This window comes from Pezoporus wallicus, unplaced genomic scaffold (assembly GCF_028554395.1).
Source record: "Pezoporus wallicus isolate ANWC-B61680 ecotype Strahan unplaced genomic scaffold, APGP_CSIRO_Pwel_v1 contig_227, whole genome shotgun sequence".
NCBI lineage: Eukaryota > Metazoa > Chordata > Aves > Psittaciformes > Psittacidae > Pezoporus > Pezoporus wallicus.
Genome location: NW_026635704.1, coordinates 5172915 through 5193080, shown reverse-complemented (window position 1 = coordinate 5193080; position 20166 = coordinate 5172915). Strand labels below are relative to the sequence as shown.

Here is a 20166-nt window from a genome sequence, read left to right as displayed (position 1 = left end):
CTGGGACCAGTAGGACTGAATGTAGACAAGGCCCTTGGTGGCATGGTTTATTGGTGGACTTGGCAGTCCTGGGGTAAAGGCTGGATTTGGATGATCTTAAAGGTCTTTTACAACCTAGCTGATTCTATGACAAAAATTTAACTACATCAATGACAGTCTTTGGTTCTTGTGTATAAGTAGCCGTGTTCTTGGGTATGATTCTGTTAGATGTGATCTATGGCTGGTTATCAACTGAGAGATCACCAGGAAAGCACAGGTGCATTAGGGTATCAGCTGATGTGCCTTGTCTGTTTCTTTTTATTCTTTGCTAAACAACTAGGACAAATTTTAGAGGGGGGGGTGGGTATGGGGATGAACGACGAGATGACGACAACATTATCAGGTAATGTTGTCAGGAAAAGAACCCTATGGACTATTTTAAAGGAATTGAAATATTAACTTAATGTCCTGGCCAAATAGAGATTGAGTAATTGCATTCAGTCTAACTTAAATGACTAAAAAATAGCGGAAGAACAACTTAACACTTTTTCTTTGTGTAAACAGTCCCGGGAGAAAATCACCATGTATTTGCAAGTTTTCCCTTAACTTTTCTTGTTAGATACTGGTTGTGTTAAAGTTTTTGCTTTTAAAGTGTTAACGCAAATTAATTTGTAAAAAAAAAATGGGATGCATTTATTTTTTGCAGGCAGCAGATAAGTAAATAATAAGCATCATTTAAACTGTATCATGTACTTTGAGTTAAAGCATAAAAACTTTCTGGTACTTTGTTTGCTCTTCATTTTTCATCAAAGACTTTTCTGTCCCTTTCTCATATTTTGTCTGGGTTTTTTTCCCTGATTTTTCAGATCTGTGCTTTTATTTCATTGTCATTTTCACCATTAGAGATAAAGCAGTGAATTTCTGTTTCTGCTTATACGTCATATTTATGGAAATGTACAGCTTGCTACTCCTGTTACTTACTGCTATAACATGAATAAATAATCATACTATAATTATGTTGGTAATTTTGCAGATCCGATGCGTGGGCCACGAAAACTAGAGGTTGTGGAGATCAAATCTAGACAAATCACCATTTGCTGGGAACCATTTGGATATAATGTCACACGTTGCCATCGATACAACCTCACAGTCCATTACCGTTACCAGGCTGGAGGACAAGAGCAAGTGAGAGAAGAAGTAAGCTGGGATACAGAAAGTTCACATCCCCAGCACACAATTACTAATTTATCACCATATACAAATGTCAGCATCAAATTAGTACTAATGAATCCTGAAGGACGAAAAGAAAGCCAGGAACTTGTAGTACAAACTGATGAAGATGGTGAGTTTTATATTTACAAATATTTATACATGCATACTGTCTAATAGTCAATACACTTCTGTATAAATGCATGTTCTACTTTCACTCAAATCTGTAACAAAGTTCCCACCGAATTCACCAATTTTAAGGTATTAAAGGTTCCATCGGAAGTGTTAAAATGAGTTTATACATAACCTAAAACATCACACGTCATTTAATAATTTCTTCATTAAACTAATAACTTATGCTTGAGCTATGCTCTGCCTATTAAAGGTTCCAGTATCATTTTGAAGAAATTTCAGGTGATTGTTCACAGTATCTTCATGTAAGCTTTCCTATAGAACGATGTGCTCAACATTAACTATTTGTTCTTGACTTGTGGTTTAATTTTTTCCTCTAGCTTTGGCTTTCCAACTACTGGACTGCTTATTCAGACAATATCAGTATATTCCATATACTGACATTGAACTATATATATATTCCCTTCCTTTTTGGTATTTCCAGCTAACGGGGGGGGGGGGGGGGGGGGGGGAGTCAGATCTCATTTTTTTTAATTTTGAGCAATAATGTAATTTATGAATGTCTTTTTTCAAAAAAGCATGACAACATAATTGGCTAATATGGCTCTGTAATGTTCTAATAATATTACATGGAAAGGTTATGCTGTCCTCCTAAGTCCTCTGTGATATTATTGTGATATTGTGATTATACTTGCAGAGAGTTTACTGGAACTCTGTTAGCTATGATACCAAAATGTGATTCTTTGTTGAATTGGTCATGCATCAAGAATCAGTTTCACTTTCCCGGAGCGTTCTGAGATATAGCCCCTTCATGCACTCTACAAGTGCGCCCAAGTCTTTTGACCTTGCTTTTAACTATTTTAAAATGCATACTGTTCAAAGAAATGTTATCAAATGACTGGCATTGCTTTGTATAACAAATCTGTCCTCCTCCCAGTTTTCTCGTCTGCGATCTGAACAGGAATGGCTTTGTATTTTCTTCCAGATCAGCGATAGATTTACGGCAAACATGTTGGAAAAATTTCTAGAAAAAAAATCAACAATGATGAGTTCCTCTTATAACAAATACTTGGAGTCTGTCATTTAACCCTATTAAATCATTTACCATCTGCTGTCTTGGTTTTGTGTACTACCAATTTCTAATCAAAATATATGAGGGAATAAATTAAACAATTTAGGAATGTATAGTTGCTATTGCAAAAGTTTTGACAAAGCATAGCTAACAAAACATTGCTTAATTAGAATTAATTCTGCTGTCATCCTCTAAATTTTATTCAGTTCAACTGTAGGATGACAAAGCTAAAGACCTTATTGTTATCTGGGCTGTTCATGTATTTTCTGTAGAATTTCACATAATATGTTCTTATTCCTGGCCCTCTAGATTATTCCGAGACCTATTAAAAAACAGCATCGGTAGTTAAGAGAATACCATGGACAAAAATTACAACTTTTTAGTATACTGTACACCTCCAGTAAGGTACATAAATCTGGATGTAACACAACAGAGTGTACGGACCCAAATAACCATCATAATTTTTCAAATCACACAATCATGTAGATTGCAGGGGACCTCCAGAGCTCATTTAGTCCAGCCTTTTGCTCAGAGCGGGTTCTACTGTATTTTTGCATATAGTTTGTGGAAAAGTGCTAACCCATCAATGCCTGTTGCCTCACAGCAGTCCTGCGTACAATCCCGAAGATTTTCTTTACTCATTCCATTGCAAGTGTTCAAAAACTAAAACTGCAAATACATGTCCATGTGCTGTTTACACATATTCTTCTCTCAAAACTGCATTGAGATTGGCTGAGGGATAAGGAAATTTGTTGCAGAACAAACAGTAAACAGAAATAGATCTCTGACAGTGGTCTTGACATCCCTGACTCTTCAGAGCTCATTCATATAAATTAAGAGACTTTTAAGAAAAATGAATAATGTTAGATATTTGGTTTGGCTGCTTCATAATTTCCTGACATTCACCCTGTTGTAGGTCTTCAGGTCTAATGCCAGTGAGCACTGCTGTTCTGTTGAACATGTGGCTCATCTTTCCAAGCTAACCATTTTAGTTCAGTCTGTTGAAGCTATACGTTGTTACTTCAATACTTGTCCATTTTCATATATGAATGTTTACTATGTTTTTCACTGTGGGACAGTAACACTATTGAGAAGTAAGTACCTCAAGTAGATTTTACTTGCAGGAATTTATATTTGAGATATCACCTAATTCCTTATAAAATGCTGGCTTATCCTTTTCTTTCATTAGTAGCATTTATGGGATAAGTGTTATGCTCACTAATTCCTTCTTACACTGAAGGTGACACGTTTCCTTTATGGCACAGTTTTGTTAAATTAACCATTCTTCTCCTGAACTGCCCTGGCCTTTGCTTCAGTCTTGGGGAATTAATAGTGGGATGGGTTTTATGCCTCAACAGCCCAAATATTAATCAGAGTGTCTCCTGAAATTTTTCTCAAAAGATCATTTTTTCCTCTTTTTATCCATTAGTCCCGAGTGCTGTGCCACTTGAATCCATTCAAGGGAGCACCTTTGAAGAGAAGATTTTTCTTCAGTGGAGAGAGCCAGCGCAAACATATGGTGTAATTACTCTGTATGAGGTACCTAGCATTTTGCCATGTTTAAATTGTTATGTATAGTTTTGATTTTCAAAATGCATAATTTGTAAGAAATATTTTTATTTTTTTACAGTGTATGTAAAATTAATCTTCTTTTTGAAGATAGTACCGGTTACAAAGTAATAAAATCACATACGTAATGTAGGAGTGAATTACGCAGGAAGCAAACTGTCCCTAGGTTATCAGCTCTAAGAAACCTGGTATTTTTAGAGCCATGTGATACAGCATTCTACCTAGTAATGTGGATCAAATATTGTAAAAAGACTGAAAGAGAGATCTTAGTGAATTTTTTTAAAAATAGGAGGCATTACACAGTGGTGACAGTCAACACCACATTTAGACTCGTTACAGGGAGCCTATTGTAATACAAACAAGCGGGCATAATTAAAAAAAAAAATCCCCTAACATTTTTTAAATGCAAATTAACCAAAATTGCATGTTGTTAGATGTCTAAAAATCGCTGCTTTTCCTCGTGTGGAACCTTTGCCTGAATACCTTTTAGAAAAATTGACAAAAGACTGCACAGATTAAGCTGTCAGACAGTAATCACTGTTAAGCTTCTTACCTGACCTTGCTACAAAATTGGTATTGAAATGATTTGTTTAAAAAAAAAAACCCACCTAAATGAGATACTGTGTAAAAGAAAAGTTGAATTGAATGGTAACCTATTGATACTGTTTTGAAAACTACTCTATTGTAAGAGGATAAAATGTTATGAAAAACTATGAATTGATTTTTTCATAAAACTAACTACTTTCCAGCTAGTTCAACAGTTGCCTGTCTTCAGGGATCAGAATGTTTTAGTTAATATGTTAATGTTCTTACTGATGTTAGGCTTTGTGCACCTAGACACACACCATGATGAACCATCTTTCTACTTACAAACGCACATGCACATCTAATTACACTGCTGAGGAGTATATGCACTGTATACGTGCAGTTCATTCTGTAATGTATAAACATACAGAACTCCATCATCTGTAATGGGAGATGTGCAGATGTATTCAGAGATGGAAAAGAATAGCATGGCCAGACTTTCTAAGGTAGTCAGGACTGTGCAAGTCAAAAGAAAATAGTATTCCAACAGTGAACAGAATATTGAAAGGTAAATGCCGGTATCTCATTTACTGTTTATCTAATGCACTTCAAAGCAGAGTCTGAGGGAGCAAGGCAAACGGTTAAGTCATAAACTTGATTTAATTACTTTTTAAGTAAAAGATACCAACAGACTGATACAACCGATCTGTCCCTTGTTTTAAACATGCCGACTCAGTCCAGTCAGGTGGCTAAATGTGTACAGACACCTAGTTGCTGAAGGTTTATTTGTCAATACCTTTTCTGCCCTGATGTTTTCTTATAAGCCTAAAATGTATCACAAAGGTTTTATTAATATGACTGCTAAACTACCCAGAGGCAAGCAAATATACACAGTGAATCATGGGGACATTTCATCTATTTGAAATGTATACTTGAGGGGAAATATAAAAGTATACTTCAGGCATATTTTATCTAACTGAAGCAGGTCACAGGGTAAGATCCAGACAAGTTAGATGATATTTATGTGGTTTATAGATTGATTTAAACTATTCATGATGTCTCAGTAGACACCTCTCTGGCTGATCACTGTGCTGTCAAGGTAGTGGATCCAGCACAGCTCCAAACAACCCAAGCTTGAAAAGTGAAGTGTCTAACTCCTGCCTATAACTTGTTGCAAGCCAAGGCTTAGAAAAAGAGGCATCTAAGCCCTGGCTGTGTGTACATCAAATATTCTGATAATAAAAAGCACAGCCATTAAAGTTGCTCTTACACAAACATATGCTGTATTTGGTATGTTCATGAAAACTATGGTGCCCTTGGCATTCATCTTTCAGAGAATGGTCTGTCAGATGAGCACTAACCTAGTAAGGAGAAGGTCAGGGTAGGGGACATTTCAGATTGAGGGATTCCCCAGTTCATTATAACATGCTTGCAGGGGAGTGACTGAGGCATGCAGGGAGGGGCAAATGGTCCTTCCATTTACCTGTCACCTGCCACTGGGCTGTAAACAACCGTGGGTAAAAGAATTGTAGTGCCAGGAGGAAAGCAATTGTGAGAGTGCCTCTGGAGTTGAAGAGGCATAGCTCGGGTGAGGCAAAACTGCAAGTATGTAAGCCTGAGTCAGACCTAGGAGCAAAGTTGCTCTTTCCAGGTGTCCTGGGTTCAGCAGTAGCAGTCATGTTTCTCCTTCATGGTAGCTGGTGCAGTGCAGTGTTTTGACTTCCAGCCTGGGAACAGTGCTGGTGATACGGATGTTTTCGGTTGTTGCTAAGTGATGTTTACCCTGACCAAGGACTTTGTAAGGCTCATGCTCTGCCGGGGAGGAGGGGAAGCTGTGAGGAAGCAGAGACGGGGCGCCTGACCCAGGCTAGCCAAGGAGGTATTCCATACCACAGCATGTCATGCCCAGGGTGGGGGTAACTGGGAGTTACCCGGAAGGACACGGGCTTCCGGGTGGGACTCGTTTCTTGGCCGGTGGTATCGTATTCTCTTCCCTTGTTATTTTCTCTTATCATTGTTGTCGTTGGTGGTAGTGGTGGTGATTTGTGTTGTACATTGGTTGCTGGGCTGTTCTTGTCTCAAGAGTTGCACTCTTTCGATCCTACTCCCTGTTCCTCTGGGAGCAGGAAAGGGGAGAGCCCCGGGGGAAGGGGGGGGGGGGGGGGGGCTCGATTGCTGTCAGCCCGGCACCACTCACTGGGAGTGAGTGAACAAGCTGCCTGGCTAGGGTTTAAACCACTATATCAGGGCAAGCTCTTTAGCTGGTAGCTGTTTTTTATAGGGGTAGCCTTAAAACTACAGGCACCTTCTTTCAGCAAGAGGTCCCAGGGTCTTGATCCCAGCAGACAACATGAACTTAAAGTGCAGTCCTGAGTCTGCATCCTTCAGCCAGTGCGGAAGCTCAATCTTCTCACCTCTGTATCTAGCATTTCTTACTCTGAGTACCTAACTTTACATGTTGTTAAAAATCCCATAACTTGGCCTGTTTCCCAGGGCCAGGAATTTGCTTTTATGCCTGAAGGAGACAGTCTTTTAATATATGTGGATATCACATATATTGGAAGTGTGTTGAAGTATCAAGTATTAAAGTATTCATTGCTATTGTGAAATTACATGCAAATCCAATTATTTTACCAATATTTAAAGAGAAAAGCCTTTAGATGAAGAAATGACATAATGACAAATTATACTATTTTGCTTCCCTATCACCAGTACAGATCTACAGTTGGAGGAATAAAGGGATTAGTCCTTTGGGCAAGGTTCTGTCTAAATTTGATAAAAATAGTCAGGATCCAGTAAGAAAATGACCCTCATGCCCCTTTTTGTCATCCATCATTCTGGAACATCAGCTCTTAGCTATCTAATAACTAAATGCTGCAAAAAAAAATTGTAAAAATCTAACATAGACCGTGGAGTCTCCGATATCCTGGCATTATTTTGAATAGAACTTAAATGAGATTTTGGAAAATTCATTTAAGAATCATAGAAATGTAGAAAACAGAGTTTACAGGGAGCAGCAAGGCATCATTTAGTTCACGTATCTACATCAATTGTGTATGAAATGTAATTGTAATGCAGTTGTTTAAACTCTCTTTTAAAATCTCCAAAAAAAGTTCTGACCCACTCTCCCACAAGCAGGCATAACAGCTACCATCAGAAAGGGAGATTATTTTGGGCAATATGTAACCTTTATTTCTTTACTGATAAAAGTTCAGATATTTTGTAATGCAATGTTCTTCTGTCATAAGTAGGAGAGTGAGTTGAGTCGTTTTAGGGCACTTCCAGTGCAGTTTATGGATGGGGAGTTGTAGAGGATCTGCCTGTATCCACTGAAATAATGTCGGGGTTTATCTAGGTGGTATCAAAGTTTTTATTAACAATTTTCCGCGCTTTATTGGTGTTATATGAGTCATATAAAAATCAATTTTCATTAAGTCAGAGGTTCTAGGAAATTGCAAGTGTTTAAGGTGTGCAATGCCGACACTTAGATGTGTCTATGTACTGTCTTATTAAGTATAATGATATGGAATAAATATAGCTAAAGGAGTGTCAATTATCACTTTGTATAATAAGAGTGTTTGGAATTATTTGCGTAAAAATGAAACTTTAAAAAGGAGGGATGAATCATTTTTACTTTTTTAATGGATTTCTTACTTTTAAATTCTCATTACAGAGCATAGAAATTAGTAATTAACAGAAGAAATCTGGATCAAGTTTTACTGTGAACTTATATTAACATTTCTAATGAAAACTGAAAATACTGTTTGAATCAAAGAAAGAGCTGAGGATACAATGTACACTATGCATATATTACTTAACATTTTATCTCTGTTTTCCTCCAATGAGTATCTGACCTAGGTACAATGTAATAACCTGAAAAAGTCCAAATTAGCAATTACGATACCTAAGCTTCAGACTAAAATAGAAGCTTTACCCACTTCCTGAAAAATTTGCCTTAAGCTGCCCTTATCATCTTTTATGGATAATCTTATTCAGAGCAAAGTGTAATTATAATGAAGTCAGCTGGAACTGGATGCTATACCTTCTGTTATTTGCTTATCTGTTTACCTGATTGTTTTGGTTTTCCTGTTGTTATTGATTGAAACCAATAGTAAGATGAATTTAAAAAATGATGCTGTTAAAGCCAGCATCTTGAAAGAATTAATGTAAGCCTTAGCCCATCCTTTAGAGTTGTAATCCAGCTGCCTCTAAGTCTCTGTATCTATAAAAGTAATAACTCATACCAGTTACAGCTGAGTTTCTGTGTCCCTTCATGGGATTTGGAATTTGAAGAGTACAAGAGAGTAAGATAGCTTATCATAAAATGTCTGACAGCGCATACATCCAGAGGGTTTACTGGATAAAGATGCAATCTCTGTCCATCTGTTCAAGGCAGTTTATAACTTTCTTATTCTTTTGCAGATCACCTACAAAGCAGTCAGTTCCTTTGACCCAGAAATAGATTTATCCAATCAAAGTGGACGAGTCTCAAAGCTGGGAAATGAAACACACTATCTCTTTTTCGGACTGTATCCTGGTACTACCTACTCTTTCACCATTAGAGCCAGCACAGCTAAAGGCTTTGGACCTCCAATTACAAATCAGTTCACCACTAAAATATCAGGTACTTGATTAAAGAATATTATAATTTGCTTATGATAACATCGTGTGCAATTCTTTTGTTGTTTAGTTCCTCCTTAGGATTTAACAAGCAGCAAATTGAAGAAGTAAAATACATGTTCATCCCTGAAGATGTCAAAGTGACATATATTAACATACCTGAAAAACTTCCAAGTGCTTAAGTACCAGCTAGTACTTTGAAATTCCTCTTCACAACTGTAACTTATGACCCAAGAAACCCTATGAATTATGTGCCTCCAGTCAGTGCCAGCTGCTGTTGCAACATTTAGCATAGGGTTTTCTGGACATGAGGATGAAGGTTTCATTCAGAGCTTAGTCAGCCTTGACGTGGTTCTAAATTAGTACAGTAACGGTGCTGGAAAATCTCTTCAATGAGCCATGAACAATTGAGAGTAGAGCAGAAGTACTGTATGTCTACCACTCGCTTAGAAAGTGTAGCTAACTGCCAGCCTGAGTATGTTCCTAGAAGGCGTGTGGACTGAAGTGGATATGAAACTGTATTAGACAGGAACATCAGGACTAGTGGTTTTCAAATAGCAGCAGCATGCCTTTGTCACTTCTGCAAATCCATGAACAATGTTTTATAGCCTTCCCAGAGGCAAAGAAACACTTCATTTCTCTAGCTGATGGGATGCAATACAATTGCATCCTCTAAAATACTTATGTAATTGATGACAAAATGTTTTACAAAGTTACAGTTGGAATCCCTTTACTCTTCACTTCTATACAATCTTCTTGGGAATTAAACTGACAGTTGAACTATGGCCCCTTAGTAATATTTATAGAAAATTGCCTTATCTATTTGTGGTCAACTGTGCTTTTCAGAAAAGATAAAGGAATGCATTTGGGTTCAACATCTTGTTTCTCTTTTGCTCTCATTCTGTGTATTGTCCCCATCACTCATTTTCTGTCCTCACTGGAATGAAAACAAGTAACAAGTGTTAATCAGAGATAGATAGACCAATTTATTTTTTGTTCTTACAGGAAAGGGCAGTTAATGCATGGTGGAAATTATTGCCAATACAGAAGTTAGTTGATAATTTTCAAGTTACAAAATAATTCTTTGTAGGAGGTCTTAACATAATTAACAGTGATCAGTAAAGATGGGATTCATTTTTCATCCCATTTGCTATACTGAGCAAAATCTTTCTCTGTCAGAAATCAATTTCTGACACACCAAGACTCAATAGGACTTAAGATAGCAGAATCAGCCCTTATTGCAATGAGGAAGGAAGGAAGAAGACTATTGAGAATGGATGAGAATTCAATCGTCTGAGAATAGTGCTGGATCTTAAATTTTTTTCTTTTCTAAATTTGATACGTCCCCAGCTAAAACTCAGTGGTGTGAGCAAGCATTTCAGGCATGTTTGGGAATGAGAATAACCTCCAGGCTACCATGTGATGAAGCTTTGCTAGCTATCTCGTCTGCACCCCACTCTCTCATTACATTGTGTTAGTTACTGCACTAACAAGGAATGCTTATGACTTGTCCATGGGTAGTTAAAGCCATGGACAAGCTTTAATCTCCTGGGGAATTTAAAATAGAAGCAGAATGCATATATTTCTTAGTCTTGTTGAAAAATCACAACTGAAATTTTAGCTGTTGAATATGGTATCTTCTGCAGTGCTATTGGCCTGAGATCTCATTGTCTTCCTGTAAAGCTTTGAGGCTCTTGATGTGGCCAGTGCTCTCCCTTTTGGAGATATATGGAACAAAACCACTGAACATTTATGAATGAAAGGGTTTTGGTTTTTAGAACAGATGAGGTGGCAACAGTGCATTCTGACCAATTTCTGGATTGAGTCATTGCATTTTACTTTGTCTAACTCTAGACCGCATTTTCATTTGAATAAGATACTCAAATTTCCTATCTTAAGTGTTTGAGTACTGTTCTGTACTGTAAATAGTTGGTATGTTTCATTCTACAGTAGTGTGATTGGCACTGATGGATGAAGCGATCTGTATGTAAATATGTATTACCAAAAGCAGAGCTGGTAGCAGTGCATGCTATCAGAAATGATGGGCACTCTATTAGAAGACTGTTTTCTGTTCCATATAACTTTGTGAAAAGTCAGCTGTGTGGGCTAAAATCTTGTATGCTGTCTTTCATACTAAGAAGAATTTCATCCATCTGAGGAACGTGGCTGACATTGTGGAAAATTCTGCTGACTGATACATTACTGAAGTGTTTCCAAACTGGGATTTAAATATTTAGCAAGAAGAGAGACATTAACCTGGACCATCACTCTGAAAATCTGTCCAGATTAGGGCAATTTGTAATTTTTACAGTTTGCACATAAATGATGGAAAGTTGACAGAATTGAGCATCTAATATTACCATAGATACCATACTTACTGAACATTTAAGTTCTTTGAGCTTTGAGAGCCTTGCTTGTGTGTTCGTCAACTCAGTGTGGCCCAACACAGAGAATCTCTAAGGGCATTACCTTTTAGCGCATCTGAGCTTTCTGCTTCCAGAGACGCATGCAGTTGCAAAAACTGTGGACAGGAAAAAATATCTCCTGTTTTCTCTTCTTATTGATAATCTCCTTCTTTACATGGGAGCAGTGTGGCGGAGAAATACTCCTAACCTAGGCAGGAGAAAAATGGAAGAGTAGATAATATCCAAGTATCTGTGGTGAAGAGAAAACGTAACCAGGACTAGAAGATGGGACTTGGAGAACCACAACTCATACTCTGGTCAGGAAGACAGTTGTAGTGGAGAGGCACTAAGATTAGTTTAGAGTGCATGTAGGGACCTAGGACACGTAAATTAGGAAGATTACAAGACTTGTTAAAATGTAGGCAGGAGACCAAGGGCAAGAAATGACAATTGCAGTGTTGCAAAAACATTGAAAGTCCATACAGCTTTCTGGAGATGCACTCACTCTGTGCTTCCCTTGTTTTCTTCAGGATGGCCGACTTGAAAATAGGGCATTATGTGAACAAATTCTGGATATTCAAAACTGCAAAACTAAAATATGTGAAAATTGTGTCTGAACCTTTAAAGTACTGTAATATGCCTTTAGACTTCTCAAAGTGGGTACCCAATTTACTTAAAATTATTAGTTTAAATGTTTGTACCTTATATCCAGGATTGTAAATAGAATAAAACCTTCTCACCTTACAAGGAGGTTTTAGAACACTATCTTTTACATTTGTAAAGCATTTCAAGACAGGTGAATATCAGTGAAAAGCAATGAAAGTGTTAATGTTTTCATGGCAGACTGACGAGTTGTGGATGAAAGTGTTAATGCAATCTTTACTTGGATATGTAAGGCAATATGAATAATGGAGAGAGTTCATATGCCTTTCAAGTAGATGCAGCTGCTACTGGGAATGTGAAAAAGACTGGAAAATACACTTGAAAGAAAGACTCATGTTGTTGCAGCATTTAATTTGCTAGAGGGGCCCACAGGTTGCTATATTTATGCGGAGCATACTATGAGTAACTTCTTCAGCATGATACACAAAGTGTCCAGTGGCTGGAAGTTTCAGCTGAACAAACTGAGATGCCAAACAGGTCTCCATATTCATCATGAAGTATAATTAACCATTAGAAGAACCTGCTGGAAAAAAAAACATCTTGTCCCCTGCTAAATGTGTTTTATTTTTCAGCATGAGTCAGCTTAGGTAAGTTCACTGCCCAGCATTATTCTTGTGGTCAGAAAAAAATCATTGTGATGACAGCTTTTTGCTTCTGTAGTCTTTTAATCTGCTAATTGTATATCATCATTAACAACTGGAGTCTAAGGATACAACAGGCTGCTAAACAACCAATTAAGCAAGCAGCCTTCCATCCAATATAATGATAAAATGTGACTAGATGATAGCACTGAAAAAAGTAGCAACAGTAAAAGACAATAACTGAGGCATCGTTTGGTTTTATCCCAACTGTAGTTCCTTAACGAGGACATAGTTTGCAAAAGTGCTATGGAGTACGGCTTCAAATGAAGGTACTCTCTCATGGTGATAATCCTGATTATTATTGTAAATTATGTCTGTGGTGGATAATGGGCCCAGGACAGTTACAGCACTAGTTAAAATTCCAGGAATGACAAATTCTGAGAGTGCATCCCAATACAACTGACATACTGAGAAAGCTGGGCTCAGTTTCAAAAACTACAGTCACTTCAGCATGCGCATTCGCAGATGTTCTTCTTGAGATAAGTTTTCTGTTTCCAAGTCATGGATTCTCAATACTTTCTGCAAACTTACTCCTACTAGTGTCTGTTTCCTGTCTTGAAATTGGCAGCATTTGGCGAAATTTCTTTGTTTGGTTTTTCTTTTTTTTCTTCCCCCCCCACACCTCCCTGAAGTTATTTAACAGTGGTCTCACACTTGTGTTGTAAATGGAAAGCATCTTAGATGTATGATATGGTCTTCGTATCTGAAGAAGTCTTTAAAATTACCTATTCAAATAAAGATACAGCTCTTGAAAGAAGAAATACAGGAATAATTATTATTTCTGCATCTTTTCTTATTCTAGCACCCTCTATGCCACCATATGAACTTGAAACACCTTTGAATCAAACTGACAGCACTGTGACAGTCTTGCTGAAACCTGCACAGAGTAGAGGCGCTCCTGTCAGGTACTGGGGGGAAAATCTTCGTAAAATTAAAACCAAATTGATTAATTTCTTGAACATGCTTTTTTGGGATTTTCTACACAGCAATCAGTGTCTAAATTCATGTCTTTATTAGCTCTAATTAAATTAAATAACTGAAGAAAATGAAGTGCTTTGATGTTGAGTGTTTGTGTATTGTTTAAAGGATTTGATCCAGATGCAAGTGGCTTGTTCTTTGAAGATAAGGAACAAAGCCATAGTTCTGTTGTGTGGGTGGCTTCTTTAAGGTAATTGCTTACTGCAATGTTATAAGTTCAAGGGCATATCACATATTTTATGCTGAGCTACTGTCTTTAATATTCAGCCTTCTTGTTTACTTCACAGATTTAAGATAAACTCCTAGTAAGTTAGCCCATTTAAACAATATGTGCTGTAACATTCAGAACGGATTTACATTTAATTGACCATGATAGCAGAAATAGGGGAAAAAAAATCAACCTGGAAAACCAGTAGCTCATGTTCTTTAGTGTTATATAGTACCTGTTAATGAATTTCCAATTTGCAAAGGTTTATTTCACTGCCAAGAAACATGGCACTGTGTAAGTCCTTCATTGATTGGAACAAAAGATGCTTGCTTTTAGCTGAAGAAAACAAAGGAATGATTAGATTATTTTGAATGCGAACCGGTAATGAGCTCAGTACTGTGAATAAATGAAAATACAGATAAGAGAAATACAGATATTTCAGAGGTTTAGGATGTTTCCCTCTGGCTAACTGTGTATCATTGAAAAAGGTGAATTTTTTATTACTGGAGGAAGTTTCCATCTGTAGTGTGTGATTGTCAATTATTTTCATTGTGATACTAAGGTCTTTGGTCTGGGAAATATAGACCTGGTAGACACGTATATGTGTGAATGAAAATAAATGTGTTTTGGGTTTCTTCAGAATATTCAATGTTCCATGTAATTAGTGGTTTGGTCTTATTTTTACTATACAGCATATTTATTGCTGCCTTATGTATTATATGTATGAAGCTTTAGGTATGTAGGAAAGGCCATCCTGTTGGTCATTAAGAAAACTTTTTTAAAAGAACATGTGAGACTTTGGGTAACTCTGTGCCAGCTGAGAAAAGAAAAGAAAAAAAAAAAACAAACCAGAAAGCATTTAAAGCAGGTTTAATGAAACTGATTTAGCAAGATAGATTAGAAACAGAATGATACAATATTTGTCTTAATTTATTTCACAAAGCTATAATTTGGTCATTCTAAATTCAAGTATGTGGGTTGAAATAATACCAGTTGAAGTTGTTGTTTAAACACAAATGTATTAGACCATTAATAATAATAATAATAAAAAAAAATTCATTCCTTTTATCTGCATCCTGAACTAAAGATGATTGACTTCTACAGCAGTAGTGACACATCAGAAACTTCTGACAGTAGAAAGGAGCTAGTTAGGAGATTAAAGTATGCTAAATGAGGGGCTGAGTGGTTAGGAAAATAGGAGGGAAGATTTAATATAACATGAAGCTGTAGAACTGACAGATGAACACAGAGTGGCAGATTTACCGAGGTCCTTTGCAACAGGTCTTAAAATGAATGCTGACTGCAAACCTACAATGTAAATTCAGAGTGAAGCAGTGTGAAAATTAAAGAATTTCTTAATACCTACAACATTTTATCGTGCATTACATTCTCAAGCACACTGTCATTGCTCAGCTTGTAGAACACATTCTGCATATGGATTTTATCATCTTAATCTGTATTCATTGGGTGTTAAAAGTTTAGTCATACTTCATTTATGCACACCACTAAGCAAGATGCCTTGTCTATTGATTCTGCTACAACTACCAGCTTGGTTAATGCAGATTTTTGAAACTGCACTAAACTTGCAGTGTAAATGATTGTTGTTGTTTTATTGATCAACACATCAGCCATGTCACATAAAACTTTTAAATTCCTGAGATGGATAAGGAGAGCACAAATTCTGCTGTTCAAGTCAACAAAGGCAATACCTGAGGAATTTCAGCTTTTTTTCTGTGATTAAATTCTTCTTCTCTACTTAGTATGAAACATCCTGGTATCTTACAACTTATTTAGAATCTGCACGCAACCACTACAGCATTAAAGGAGAGAACGGGCAATGCTGATTGTTTAGATGTTGATTCAAAAAGCAGACTTTATAAAATGTTCAGGAAGCCCTGTTTACAATGATAAAGTACACATTAATCATGAAGGCCAAATGGCATTCCAGGTTGTTTTAGAATTCGTAAGACTGGACAAGATTAAAATGTATTTTGTCAGAGTTTTAATACAAAAAATACTGCTTGCTCTGTCTTCAATTTCCATCATGTTTTATGACTGTTGCATTTATTTCAAGGAGATTATTTTGGAATTATATATGTTTAAAGCAGTAATGCATTCAGTAATGATGAGTGTATGTGCTTCTTTAACAGCTGGCTAAGCTATTTTGACTTTTTAGAATTATTGTAATTTGCAAGGCTTTTTTTTTTTTTTACATCTAAGATGATGGCTTTGTAGAATTGCATAATACATGTCCTTGTATCTGAAGGGGGCCTATAAGGATGGGTGGAACATTTTGTTAGGGACTGTAGTGATAGGACAAGGGGTAATGGGTTAAAACTTAAACAGGGGAAGTTTAGATTGGATATAAGGAAGAAGTTCATTAATGTAAGGGTGGTGAGGCACTGGAATGGGTTGCCCAGGGAAGTTGTGAGGTGGTGTTCAAGGCCAGGTTAGACAAAGCCTTGGGTGAGATGGTTTAGTGTGAGGTGTCCCTGCCCATGGCAGGGGGCTTGGAACTAGATGATCTTGAGGTCCTTTCCAACCCTAACTATTCTATGATTCCATGATTCTATTGTGGATATTCTGTCTTCTTTTCAAAGGTGTATTTTACAGTAAAGTTTTTAAGAATTTTCATTAAAAGCATGGAAATGCAAATATTTTTTTCTATGAGGGTTCTTCAGTATCTGTTGAGGAACTCACTTTTCCAAGACAGTATCATTTGTATCTTTTACTTCTTCAGGGCAAGTTAGGCTAAAGTTTGAAAGACCCTGAGGACAAATTGTCTGTAGGTTTATAGAATGGTCAGGTCCTTATACTTCAGCTAAGGACCACTAATTTATTGCAAAGATTTGGCTCATACACAGAAATTAAAACTGTAGTGCTCACTGACTGCATGTTAGAAAGAGTTTCAAATTGTTTGCCACATTCCATAAGAGGTTCTTCTGACCTCCTCTGAAAAAGTTTTCCTCCAAGCTTTTAGCTTCAGCAGAGAGAAGCAAGTTTTCTCTGTCACATAGTTTTCCAGTTAGTCTTGCCATAATAAAGGTTGAGTGTTTCCACTTCCTTTATCTCGCTTACATAATCAGCAAAATACTGTTGCCACACCACCCTCTTCCTGCTGTTCTGTGCCACATCCTCAAAAAACCTTAGTAGTAAACATCCCAAAGACTTCTGCCCAGATAACACAAGAACGACCTGGACATGGCAGGCACACTGAGAGCAGCAGACAGGGGAAAGGAGCAAGGATAAGAAAGAAAGCAAGACCATCCAGGCTCTACTCTGCCCCCTGGTCTCTCTCACATTACTGACTTTGGCTCAGCTGGATTTGCCCCTTCTAATCAGTTAATGGCTCATTCAGACACCCTTTCTGCTCTTATAGACACCATAGACACTTGGTACTCTTCTGTTCCAGTCTGAAGTGAGAGAATAGGAGGGCCAAGTGTGTCAGCTAGCAACACCCTGGGAATACAATACTTGACATTAAGGATGCCGCGGTGCCTTCTGTGTGGAGTATGTGGTATCTGTCCCACAGCACCTGAGGCTGCAAAGTCCAGACGAGAGAGAGAACTGCAGCAATTGCGAAGTACTACAATTTAAAAGTACCTTAAAGAAAATATGGAGAAGGAAGCAAATAAACTTCAAATTATGTGAGTTGAAAGCTGAGAGTGTGCTAGAGTGAAGACAGTCTGTGTACTTTCAATGCATGCCCTTTATAATCAATGTGCCCAACATCTTCAACATGCATAAATAAGAATAACTCTACTGGGAAAATAAAGCAAACATCTCTTTACTTGAAGTGCTTAGTTTTGAATCATACTTTTAATCTCTCTTCTCTTACTTCTCTTCTCAAGAAGTAATGTATACTGTATTTCAGCCTGAAAGGCCATATGAAGTTATTAAGTATTTTGAAGTGCAGCTGAAAACTACCATAGAAATTTCAAACTGCATGTTCCCTAAAGTGATAAGCACTCCTTTCTACTACTTATCAGATAAACACTTCACGATCTGTTCAGACTGTTTGAATTCCAGAGAGATTTACATTTCTTATTGGCTTAATGCAGACCTTTAAAGGCACCTTGTAAATTCTGGGTTCACTGTCATAGGTGGAATTAAGGCCATCTGCACATGATCCCTAGGATAGGAACGGCATGATTTAAAGGAAGATGCATGGTGTAAAGAAACCATTCTCAGCTCAGGTCCAGGACATAATCCTGTAGATGGCTTAGGCGTTTCAACAACATTCGTAGTATGATTCTTAAATGAATGACAGAACACCCAATTCCTACACCCTGTCTACTGATAGGAAGGAGTAAATTAAACTGAGGCAGTCACCTTTGAGATGCAAAGACTCATATGTGATGAAACAGTTCCCTACTTGAGCCACCACACACTCCACACTAAGCAGAGGTCACAGTTGCCTTCCCAGCCCTGCCACACATGTTGTGAGGTAGAAGGTCATGTCTAAGGGCCTCATCTCTTTCCTTCAGCATGACAGGTACCATAAGGATTAGCTTTCAGTGACTGTTTTGTCACTGTGACTGCTCTCTTTCTCATAGTCTGAGAGCAGGACTTTACTCCTAGTTCTACATCTGTTAGGGAATGCAATACTGTTTGGACATTTCCACGTAAACGGAGATGGGGTCATCTGAAGCCTGAGAGCTTTTGCAGGACCCTGCAATCCTACAGATAGCCTTCCAGAGAAGTCATTACCTGCCTTTATTCTTGAAACCTGCTGTCTTCACAAAAATGCTCACCTGGTTGGCAGATCAGCAGATTAAATTGTTTTCCTGGCAATCAAGAAATCCAAACAAAAGCCAGCAAGCTAGCCAGGCTGTTTAGAAACCCATGGCAGGTATCACTGAAACTCAAAAATCAGCAGGGCTTCAAGCATTCTGTATACAAAAATTTCAGGATATTTTCTATAACCTTGAAGAGACCATAGGGGCATTTTTATTGCTGTTGTAACTACATGACAGTGAAAGGGCTGGGCCTTAATGTTGTAATCCACTTCACAGAGAAGAGGTACTGGTATCTCCATCTTGAGTTTACATGTTGCATAGAGTGCAGCATTAATTCCCATGCATGAATTATAGAGGCAGACATCTTAAGTATGATTGTAAGTTCAGGATAAGTGAACAAATGAGTTTTGAGATGAGAGAATGCTGATTTGCACAATAAGAGATTTGTTACCGTTCTGTGTGGGAAAAAAAAACAGGGCAACAGCACATGCAAATAAAAGCATCGCAACAACATCTGTATTTTTAGCTCCGTCCTCTCACAGTTCCTACCTGGCACATTATGTAATGTGCTAGCATGTTATTCTAATTTCCTTCTATTCCCAGTAACATTTTATGATAATAGGGTAATGAGAAAAAAAGAAAACCTCATCTAGATGCAGATGAGGAGAGAAATATCAAAACTGTACATTAACGAGGAGGTTGGAAAGCTTCCCAATAAAACGAAAAATTAACTTTGGCCTTTCAAGAGCTCACTGATAAAACAGTCTAGATATTTGGTGGATTTATGATAAAGGAATGGTTATGTTGAAATAATGTTATTGTACATGTTCAAGTAGCATTACTAACTCAGTAGTATTCTGAAATGTCATGTTCAAAATATAGCCTTTAGAAATAGAGTGAGACTGCCAGGTCTAAAAAGCATGAAGGGAACTTAACTGTCCATTCTTCGGTTTGCTTGCTACAAGCATCCTTTCTATTGTTTAAGGGTCTGTAAACATAAAGGTTTGAGTTGTATGCTGTAGGGTCAGCTCTTGCCTGCAAATTGTATTTTCAAATCATAGTTTTACAACCTGTAAGGCAGCCAGTAAATTTGTTTGAGGATGTCTGTGATACAGAAGGGATGGGGTTTTATTAATACCCATAATTGTCCTTCTTTATAGCAACAAGTATAATTATTTACAGCAGAAGGGTCAATTTCAGTTTCATTGAGGGAACAGTACAGTAATTGCTTATGCTGTAAAAATGCTGTAATTCTTTTTTGTTATGCAGTAGAACTTGTCCTTGGATTGTTACTGGGACTTGAGTTAGAATTCATGGTATATGTTGTCTGGGCATGCCTGGTGCAGCTTCACATGTTCTGCTGGCTTATTCAGAAATTTCTATGGTCCTTTTACTGTGATTTCTCACATAATCCCTTGGTAAAAGG

At 37.4% G+C, this 20166-nt stretch overlaps 1 protein-coding gene across 12 annotated transcripts in view; it reads left to right on the top strand.

Moving 5' to 3' along the window:
- The window catches only part of PTPRM (protein tyrosine phosphatase receptor type M), a 471112-nt gene that overhangs the window by 245026 nt on the left and 205920 nt on the right, over positions 1–20166 (top strand). For all 12 annotated transcript variants that reach the window (XM_057397502.1, XM_057397501.1, XM_057397499.1 and 9 more), the window contains 4 exons: positions 1013–1321; positions 3822–3931; positions 8909–9110; positions 13618–13720. In XM_057397502.1, coding sequence (XP_057253485.1) covers positions 1013–1321; positions 3822–3931; positions 8909–9110; positions 13618–13720 — 724 coding nt within the window. The remainder of the gene's footprint in view (positions 1–1012; positions 1322–3821; positions 3932–8908; positions 9111–13617; positions 13721–20166) is intronic.